General features: G+C 39.1%; 2 protein-coding genes and 1 pseudogene across 3 annotated transcripts in view; all 3 read left to right on the top strand.

The window, feature by feature from the left end:
* Nucleotides 1-10943, top strand: part of LOC148376968 (uncharacterized) — an 80338-nt pseudogene that overhangs the window by 34653 nt on the left and 34742 nt on the right. The window lies entirely within an intron of this gene.
* Nucleotides 947-3908, top strand: LOC148376973 (uncharacterized). Its single transcript, XM_088352153.1, has 4 exons — nt 947-1190; nt 2349-2702; nt 2872-3061; nt 3401-3908. The coding sequence occupies exons 1-4, from the start codon at nt 1070-1072 to the stop codon at nt 3804-3806; spliced, it is 1071 nt and encodes a 356-aa protein (XP_088208279.1). The 5' UTR covers nt 947-1069; the 3' UTR covers nt 3807-3908.
* LOC148376972 (uncharacterized) lies at nt 6972-10694 on the top strand. The gene is made up of 2 exons (XM_088352206.1): nt 6972-7218; nt 9401-10694. Exons 1-2 carry the CDS (start codon nt 7098-7100, stop codon nt 10318-10320), a joined length of 1041 nt encoding a protein of 346 aa, XP_088208332.1. The 5' UTR covers nt 6972-7097; the 3' UTR covers nt 10321-10694.

The raw sequence follows: 10943 nt of genomic DNA, 5'->3' as shown, positions 1-10943 counted from the left end.
TTTTATTTTATCCTCACTGTAAAATGTGAAACCGGAGTGCCACGTCCAATTTCGTTGTCACAATATGTTGTAACAATGACAATAAAGGTCTGTTCTATTCTATTTGGTTCTTTATTAGTGTAGTGCAGACCTGGGCACTCCGGTCCTGGAAGGCCATACGTCCTGCCAGATTTTGAAGTTTGCTCTTCTTTAACTCAGGTGATACAAATTATAACCTCGTTAGCAAGCTAGCAAGTGCTCGTTAACGATACTGGTGATTGGAATCACCTGTATTGGATCAGAGAAACCTCAAAAATCATGCAGAACATACGGCCCTCCAGGACCGGAGTGCCCAGGTCTGGTGTAGTGGGTTTTACATAATTCACACATGGAACCATTGTTCAGTTAGCGAGTTCCTAGGGGGACTCTTAATTCGGCCGGCTCGAGCCACTCTGGTGTTTGTTTAGTTTTTGCAAGTTTAAATGTCATTAAAGCAGCTTTCGTTGGCACCTTTGTTTGACACTCTGCCTACGACTCCCGTCTCTGCCCGCCACATTAGCATATTTAGTATTGGATAATCTAAAAATACTGGGAATTAATCAAGTTACATGTCTGCAATATAATAATATACGGATAACGTTACTGATTCCATTTTTCAACAATAGCTCGATGGGATTACATTTTCAATGTAACCCTCTCAAATTCCCAACCCTGTCAATGCTGCAAGAAACGCTCGTTCACAGCTAAACTATGCAGACACTCCACAAGATGGCGCAGTCCCCTCACGTTTGTAGTTCGCATGTTTTGCGGCAATTTCACAATTCTATGTAGCAAAACTCCTGCAAAAATCATTATAATCTCATAAGACGCCGTTTCATAGACTAATACTGCAAAAATAAAAGCCCTGTAGTGAACCGGAAATAGTTAGGTAAGAGCTCCGCCTCCCTTCTTTGTCTTTCCGGGTCATTCCCAGGTTGGTTTCGTCAGGCGTCGTTCCGCTCCAGCCGTGTGGAAAGGCTCCATTTAACTCTATAAAAGAGTTAATTTAACTTTGTGTAACATTTAATGGTGATCTTTAAAGGTGTTTAAAATGTGTGATGAAGGGAAAGGACGTTTCGAAGAGGAGCTTGAAGAAGAGACCGAACGAGAACATAGACGGCTAACTCACGTTAGCATAAGCAAGCAGCTACACATCGTGATGGAAGGAGCAGGTTGATAATTTTCGTTTTTCTTATTTCACTCTGCCAAAGTCAATTTACTTATATCAGTGTTTGAAATAGAAAAAAAATCTTTCGTTTTTAATTTTTTTTTTCAAATCAAACGTTTGCTTTATTCCGATTTCGAAATCTTCGTTCGGTTTGGAAATTTCGGAAGTTCGTTTGGCAATTTGCATACCCGGCACCCAATCAGGAGACTGCATCGAATAACTTTGTGCTTCCGGACTTTCCCGAGCCTTATAAGGTCGTGCATTTCCATATCATTTTCCAAAGTAGACGCATGGAGAACACAAGAAAATGGAGACGTGGTTAGAAATCAAGCCAAAAGCTCAGCCCCAGAATAAAGATTCAAAAGAAGCTAACAAAATGGATGAAGCTACAAAACGTAAACGTACATGAAAAGCATCGTGGAAAGAGGAGTCCACGTCGCTTGTGGCAAACATTGCATGAATGAAGACCGCCCTGGTTTATTTCTGGACGCTGGCTATTTCAGCTGAAAATGAAAATCTCCATTCTGATCCCTGCATGAGTTTCAGACACTGCTTATACATGTTGTTACTTTTCTATGTTATATTCTTGATATGGCTGCCAGGAGGTGGTCTATTTGTGTTTTTTTAATGCCTCATTGAACAAAACGCATAAAGCACATGCGTATAAAGCATATGGGGTTTTCAGGACAGATACCGATACCAATTATTAGTATAAGAGGAGGCCGATAACCGACATTTTGTTAGTTAGTTCTGTTAGTCTTGCCGAGAAGAATTGCTTTTCAGTCCTTTGTTATATCTTCAAAAGTGTCACAACAGTGTCTTGAAACAATTCTCCAAATGAAATGTTACAGCAAAACTAACTCAAAAGAAACCCTCTTGTTGCCGCCGACCTTACAATTATTGTTTTTTTTGTGCAGCTATACTCTGGTGTATTCCAGTAATGTTTTTTAAGTGAATACAAGCAGTGAGAGGGTTTCCATGGAATTGTCTTTATTGTCATTGATAACAACGTAGTGTACATGACAACGCGATTCCGCTTAGAGGGGGAAAGATGACCAAGAATCTTTTTGGCATATACTTTTTGAATTATTTTTATTTTTTTTTCTTGTGTGTGTGTGAAGAGAGATTTACTCTATATGTGTGTGTGTGTTCTGTCCTGCAGACGTCAGTCAAGAATATCTTCTTCCTTGGCAAAAAGAGGTACCTTGCATCAAGAAAGAGGATTTAGGGCCTGATTACATCACAAAGGAAGAAGATGAGTATCTAGAGGCAGTCGACGTCAAAAAGGAGGATATCGATTTGGAGATTGTCAAGGTTAAAGAGGAAGATTTGGGAGAGTTTCCACTGGCTGGAGCCCTTTTCACCTCCAGAGATCAACATGAAGAGAACAAGGAGAAGGTCTCTCCAAGCGAAAGCCCTGGGACAACAGCCTCCTCGTCAGCTTCGACATCAGACTCCTTGTCTGTCTCGGTCTCAACAGATTCCCAGATCACTAACAGTGGTGGTGATGATAATGGTTGGTATTATTAAACTATCCAGTTAATCTGAATTCAGTCATTACAATAACCTGTCTTTACTGCACATCATATCTCTTTTTGTGGTTGTAACTTCCATCAAATGTTACCAAATGATACTGTCTTCAAAGTGTCATTTGCCTGTGCTAAAATGAACTTAATTTTCTTCAGAGCGTACAATCTGGCAACATGAGGCAGTCCTGTTGTTGGTGGAGTTGAGGCGGGAAATGGAGCCTGTTTTCAGCAGTAGCACCATGACACACAAGCATGCATGGAAGAAGCTTGCTGAAGAATTAAAGAAGAGGGGACACAGATACGGTTTTACAGAATGTGAACGGAAGTGGAGAAATCTTAAGGATCGGTATGACAATTTCTAACTATAATCTGCTATCAACTAAACCAAATTTGATTAGTAAAGATTTCACCCTTGATAAAACAATTTATATTTATTTGGGATTTGTGTTTATTTATAAAGCTATCTTCCGAAGTCATTCATTCACTTTAGTGTATCCGGAATATTCAAGATGAGTTAATTCATGTTTTAAAGAGATCAGCTCAAACATCCAGAACATATTTGTAGGTATTTGAACAGAAATTTCAAAGTCTGCATTAAGTGTGAAATAAGACAAGAGGGATGAGTATGTGACCTTTCACTTAAGAATTTGAGCATTGTAATTTTCAAATATTCTCTTTTTGGCAGACATAGGAAAATTAAAGAGAACAACAAACGCCCTGGAAGTGGCCGGAACACCTGGAAATACTTTCAGCTAATGGAGGATGTTTCAAGAGGTGATCCTGCCGTTGAACCTATAGCTGCCTGTGGCAGTATGGAGCAACAGAGAGAGGAATCCTTGTCACCTCTACCAAACAGTCCTTCATCTCCTACTGCTCTCCCTGATCTACCACCTTCTACACCACAGGCGACACCAGTTCTTTATCAAACCCCACAGAGGAAGAGGAAGAGAAATGGAATTGAGGACATCCTTGTACAGTTACGACAAGATTTAATAAATCAGCACGAGGACAGAATGGCCATGGATAGAAGAAAGGTTACTGCCCTGGAGGGAATTTTGGAGGCCATCAAAGAGAAATCTAATAGAAAATAAATACCCCAATCTACTTAACTGAACACAATTGGTTTCTTTTGAAGTTCGGGAATTTATATGGGTTGTTTATTAGGTTGAATACGGTATACAAACTATACTTCTATGTAATAAGTGTTTCAGTAATTTGTCAATGTTTTAACAGTTTTTCATATTAAATTTCGTTTCTCGAGGATGTAGAATTGATTAAACTGAATTTCAGTTGATAAAATGTGTTGGCTTTAATATGCATTACGACAATAATGAGAATCAGATCTTATTTCAATATTCAAATCCATGTTCAGTAATGTTAAACAAGAATAACAATATAAGTGTAATAACATGTTCAGTTCTCTGTTATTGATGTTATTAAACCTTGAATTTTATCATTCATAACCAGTTATTGTCTTTCTTCCAGCAGTGGCCATTCCTTCAATGTGATCACTTGTTTTAGTACTTGATCTACGTCTTTGAAATAATGCCATTTAGATAGTGAACAAATGCAACAGAGTATTAAGAGTAATAATTTTTTACTGCCAGGGACGAGTCCCGTGCAGGATTCGGACCCGCACCCTTTGAGTCAGGTTGCCCATAAACAATACAAGCCGGATTTTATAACTGAATAAAGAAGATCTTTTACTTTCGGTGTCTATGTAACTGTCAGACTCGTCTAATGATTTGAACTCTTAGAGTGCTGATGTAAATATCAACAATAGAAATGATGTATCCTCATTTGTTGTAGTTGGTATCAAAACAGCTTTCAATCAGCAGCGTATTTAACAGACTGCTAAATTAGCCTCAAGGGTAGTTGTGCAACCTATCATGCGGCCATTTCTTGAAATATTTCTTGAACATATGATGACGAGCGCTGGTGTTAAACTGTTTTAGCACAATTCTACAAATACAAATGATGCCACAAATTCTTATTACTCTTCATATATATTACAAGATATCCAGACAGTTCATGACACCAAGAAAATTCATGCTAAAAGAAACTTGATGTGATCTCTCTTATCAAGGGCACGTTTGTCTCGGTGTTTGTTTTGAACACAACATGCACTTGGCATTTCTTCCTCTGGGGCACATTCCTCAATTTCCTGGTCCAGCTCAACATTTTCATACTTAAGGATGAAATTGTGTAGTACGCAACATGTGATGACAACTTGTGGAATGTCTCTAACATTTCTCATGTCGAGATACTTCAGTTTTCTAAATTTACCCTTAAGAAGGGCAAAACATCTTTCAATATCAACACAGGTTGAGCTGTGTTTGAAATGGAAGGTTTTTTCCTCACTTGTCAAGTGACCATTGTCTCTATATGGCACTATCAAAGATGTTGAGAGGCCATAAGCAGAATCTCCCAATAGATGGTATTCCGGAGGTAAGGGATCACGCTCCAACTTCATTGCCAAGTAGCTGTTTCTGAATACCCGTGCATCATGCACAGATCCAGGATAGGCACAGTACACATCCAAGAAACTTAAACTACTGTCGCAAACACACTGGAGATGGAAGGCAGGATAACCCTTCCTACAAATATAGGAGTCTCGAAAGCTCTTAGGTCCAGGTATGGGGATGTAAGTACCATCAATAAATCCAATGGCTCCTGGAAAGCCATTCCGTGCTGCATTTCTTGTAGCTATGGGCTCCAAATCCTCCTTTGTGTGACGTGGCCACTTGATAAAAGTTTTCAAGATGTCATTTTTTGTAATTGTTCTAGAAAAATTCATCAAATAGTAGTGTAAGGATCCCTTACTGAGCCCAAATCTGTCGGCAACACTGCGGAATGTTTCTGTATTACTTAAATACCATATACAGGCCAAAGTTCTCTTTTCCAGTGACATGGTCCTGACTTCAGTGAAGGCTCCAATAACTTCTAACAACTTCTGTAATGTTCAAAATGTCAGCATTAAAAACAACATTGGAACAATACAGATGAAATACATTGTGTCTCAAATAAAATAAACTTCACTCTCTCAATTCTTGACAAAAATGGATAAATTATCAACGGGTAAATAATCACCATACATTTTTAAAATAACAGTGGTCCACATTTCCCAAAGTGTATATTTTGAAGAGATAAGGGTGCAAATTTGATTGTTGAAGAATTAATACATTAATGAAATATGTTTACATGATTTGTTTGACCCTATACAAAAGGCTTATACCTTTGAAGGGAAATTATATGCTTGACATCATTCCTTAGGCTGTTTCTTTAGCATAAAACATTATAGGCAACTATTAAATCCTCGCAATGGAAACCCAAATCAGGCCATTAAAGATCTGATCGCTATTTGAAGCTTTCGAATAAAGGCACTATAACATGTGTACGTTAGATCTACCTGAATCGACGATCTTGATAACCTGAAGTGAGCACGAAAGAGTGGGTCACTGTAGGTCGGGACAATGTCCTCCACATAGTTTGTGATGCGGCCAGTCCCCAAAGCCTCTTCTTGACTGTTAGATGCACTCCCTTCCACTGCGTTTAGGATAACCTTAACTGTGTCAATATGCGAACTGTCGCTCATATCAGCCAACTCGCTCAAAGCAAGCTGTAGAACGAAATCCATTGTACTGTCGTCGGCCATTTTGGATCAGTAAGGCAATCACAGTGAGCGATTACAACCGTTCAGCAGTGCGCGGCAAGCGATTAACAAGAGACTACATGTCTGATCACTCTCCTGAACACGCCTCTGGTGTTTGTTTAGTTTTTGCAAGTTTAAATGTCATTAAAGCAGCTTTCGTTGGCACCTTTGTTTGACACTCCGCCTACGACTCCCGTCTCTGCCCGCTACATTAGCATATTTAGTATTGGATAATCTAAAAATACTGGGAATTGTCTGCAATATAATAATATACGGATAACGTTACTGATTCCATTTTTCAACAATAGCTCGATGGGATTACATTTTCAATGTAACCCTCTCAAATTCCCAACCCTGTCTATGTTGCAAGAAACGCTCGTTCACAGCTAAACTATGCAGACACTCCACAAGATGGCGCAGTCCCCTCTCGTTTGTAGTTCGCATGTTTTGCGGCAATTTCTCAATTCTATGTAGCAAAACTCCTGCAAACAATCATTATAATCTCATAAGACGCGGTTTCATAGACTAATACTGCAAAAATAAAAGCTCTGTAGTGAACCGGAAATAGTTAAGAGCTCCGCCTCCCTTCTTTGTCTTTCCGGGTCATTCCCGGGTTGTTTTCGTCAGGCGTCGTTCCGCTCCAGCCGTGTGGAAAGGCTCCATTTAACTCTATAAAAGAGTCAATTTAACTTTGTGAAACATTTAATGGTGATCTTTAAAGGTGTTTAAAATGTGTGATGAAGGGAAAGGACGTTTCAAAGAGGAGCTTGAAGAAGAGACCGAACGAGAACATAGACGGCTAACTCACGTTAGCATAAGCAAGCAGCTACACATCGTGATGGAAGGAGCAGGTTGATCATTTTTTTTCTTATTATTTCACTCTGCCAAAGTCAATTTACTTATATCAGTGTTTGAAATGGAAAAAAATCTTTCGTTTTTATTTTTTTCAAATCAAACGTTTGCTTTATTCCGATTTCGAAATCTTCGTAAGTTCGTTTGGCAATTTGCATACCCGGCAGCCAATCAGGAGCCTGCATCGAATAACTTTGTGCTTCCGGACTTTCCCGAGCCTTATAAGGTCGTGCATTTGCATATTATTTTCCAAAGTAGACGCATGGAGAACACAAGAAAATGGAGACGTGGTTAGAAATCAAGCCAAAAGCTCAACCCCAGAAGAAAGATTCAAAAGAAGCTAACAAAATGGATGACGATACAAAACGTAAACGAAAAGCATCGTGGAAAGAGGAGTTCACGTGGCTTGTGGCAAACATTGCATGAATGAAGATGAGTCAATACAGGTATATGGATGGCAGATGGAAAACAGCCATGTCATATCCATGCAATGGATGTTATAAGTAGATTTCTAATAGACATAGTTTTAAAGTCGTGTTCTGTTTTATAGTCTGATTATCAATCCTTAATATTTTGCAACAATGTTTTTTATTGAAGACTGAAGCAGGCAACTCTAAAAGTTCAGTGTTCATTTGAGCTGTGAAAAGTGATGGGTCCCGGGGATTCGTATGCTCTAAAATCTATGGGTCCCAACAGAGATCTATGGCTCCCCAAAATTTAGTCTTATCGAGGTTGAAATTGTAATTCGGCGACAAATATATAACATAAATGTATATATTCATTCAGTTTTAATCATCACAGTTTATTGGTAATACAAATCAGTTATGATTTTTCAGTTCACAAAAATATTGTTCATTATACAAAATAATAAATATTCATGCAGTTTTAATCATTACAGTTAATTGGTAATACAAAGCAAATTATCATTTCAGATTTTTCAGTTCATAAATTCTTCGTGGTTTGCTGTCACGCCACAGTCATCATCCTCCTCATAGCGTCACGAGGATTATAATTTAGTCCATTTTGGCAGAAAAGTCCTTTTCTTGCTAGGAGTATTCTTTTGTTTATTTTCTTTCGTCGAATCGTTCGCTTCAACACACGCGTTTTCCTTGCCTCCGCGATCTTCCGTAGAATTTCTCCGCCGTTTTTTCGTGCCGGAATTATTGCCGTTGTGACCACTTTCTGCATTATGTTTCGACTTATTACTGACACTGAAGAAATGACCAATTTTGTGTTGATTTGGACATCCCCTCGACGACAACCACCACAACATAGATGTCATCTCGAAGCAACGACATCTCGTTGGCCGAGATCGGCGTGCGGACTAAACTCGAACAGCGAGACCAAAACAACAATGGCGGATCTGCCTGACGAAAAGTTTGGAGTGCGGTATATCTTTGTTAAAAAAAAAAAGTCATCGGGTAATATTGACAATTTTGTGTCAAAAAACGTTGCATCCGGGGGACGCACGTTGATTTGACACGATGCGTCCCCAGCAAATATGATGCGTCTAGGACGCAGGGACGCGGTCAAACCAGAACACTGCCTGGTGTCCACTACATTTTTGTCATGAGTTTCAGACACTGCTTATACATGTTGTTACTTTTCTATGTTATATTCTTGATATGGCTGCCAGGAGGTGGAGTCTATTTGTGGTTTTTTTTAATGCCTCATTGAACAAAACGCATAAAGCATATGGGGTTTTCAGGACAGATACCGATACCAATTATTAGTATAAGAGGAGGCCGATAACCGACATTTTGTTAGTTAGTTCTGTTAGTCTTGCCGAGAAGAATTGCTTTTCAGTCCTTTGTTATATCTTCAAAAGTGTCACAACAGTGTCTTGAAACAATTCTCCAAATGAAATGTTACAGCAAAACTAACTCAAAAGAAACCCTCTCGTTGCCGCCGACCTTACAATTATTGTTTTTTTTGTGCAGCTATACTCGGGTGTATTCCAGTAATGTTTTTTAAGTGAATACAAGCACTGAGAGGGTTTCCATGGAATTGTCTTTATTGTCATTGATAACAACGTAGTGTACATGACAACGCGATTCCGCTTAGAGGGGGAAAGATGACCAAGAATCTTTTTGGCATATACTTTTTGAATTATTTGTTTTTTTTTCTTGTGTGTGTGAAGAGAGATTTACTCTATATGTGTGTGTGTGTTCTGTCCTGCAGACGTCAGTCAAGAATATCTTCTTCCTTGGCAAAAAGAGGTACCTTGCATCAAGAAAGAGGATTTAGGGCCCGATTACATCACAAAGGAAGAAGATGAGTATCTAGAGGCAGTCGACGTCAAAAAGGAGGATATCGATTTGGAGATTGTCAAGGTTAAAGAGGAGGAAGATTTGAGAGAGATTGGAGTGACTGGGGTCAGTTTAACCTCTAGAGATCGCCATGAAGAGAACAGGGAGAAGGTCTCTCCAAGCAGAAGGTCCGGGACAACGGATGATGACGACACGTCCGACTCTGCACACAATGATGGCGTTAACGAATGTCATAAATGTTCCCGGTGTGGTAAAACATTTAGACACAAGCGTAGTTTGAAACGCCATATCTTTGGCCACACTGGTGAAAAACCATTTGCCTGCTCAGTTTGTGGTCTACAATTCAGACAGAAATCAGACTTAAAGAACCACACAAGAATCCATACTGGCGAAAAACCTTATTCCTGCTCGGTTTGTGGTCTAAAATTCAGCCACAAATCAAGCCTAAAATATCACTCAAGAACCCACACTGGTGAAAAACCTTTTGTCTGCTCAATTTGTTGCCAGAATTTTAGCCAAAGAGGAAGTTTGAAAAGACACATGAGAACCCACACTGGTGAAACACCTTTTGCCTGCTCATTTTGTGGTCAGAAATTCAGCCACAAAGGAAGTATGAAAATCCACACAAGAATCCACACGGGTGAAAAACCTTTTACCTGCTCAGTTTGCAGACAAAAATTCAGTCATAAAGGAAACTTGAAAAAACACACACAAATCCACACTGATAAGAAACTGTTTTCTTGTTCAGTTTGCGGTCAAACATTCTCCTGTCAAGTTAAAGCTAAGAGTCACAAGTGTGCTGGTGAGAACAGCAGTCATCACTCTGCTTGAAATAAGCTCATAGTTTACATTGGAAAAAACAGATACCACTAAATGAACTCATTTGTGTACTCTAGACGTCAATTATATTCCTAAACTTAGTGTATTGAGTTGTTTTAATTTTAGAATTGTTTTTTTTCTTCAAATGCACTGGTGTTACAGCTTGTATCTTTGGAGAGATATATGAAGCTGAATGATGACCAACATTACTTTAACACGATATCTCCTCTGTATGTTCAATTTCTGACTTCTCTTGTGTACTTTCAAGAGTCTCTTGAAGACGCATGTAAATATGTTGCAACTTTTGGAGTTGACTCAATCAAGCTGTCCTCTTTGGATTGCGTGAAACTGGAATAAAGAAATCTAGGCTCACTGAATAGGCGCAACTTGATCTGGCTTAATGGATTGCACGTTTGCAGAGTCAGGATAAAAAGGCATAGCTATGTCAAGCCGGCTGTCGTTTGTTAGGATAAATGTGCCTTCACTGAATCCTCAAAGAGACCGTGAAGTTATATACTATTTTATACGCTGTTTTATTCCACTCATTCTCAAAAATACTTGTCCTAAGTTTGACCTCAGCCTTGAGTGCAACCACCTTTGCTTTGGAATATGTCTTCGGTTTCAGTCTGTGGAGA

Source organism: Urocampus carinirostris, chromosome 1 (genome assembly GCF_059441175.1).
Source record: "Urocampus carinirostris isolate Australia breed hairy pipefish chromosome 1, RoL_Ucar_1.0, whole genome shotgun sequence".
In the NCBI taxonomy this organism is placed as follows: Eukaryota; Metazoa; Chordata; class Actinopteri; order Syngnathiformes; family Syngnathidae; genus Urocampus; species Urocampus carinirostris.
The sequence above is the reverse complement of the archived record's forward strand: the minus strand, read 5'-3'. Positions and strand labels throughout refer to the sequence as shown.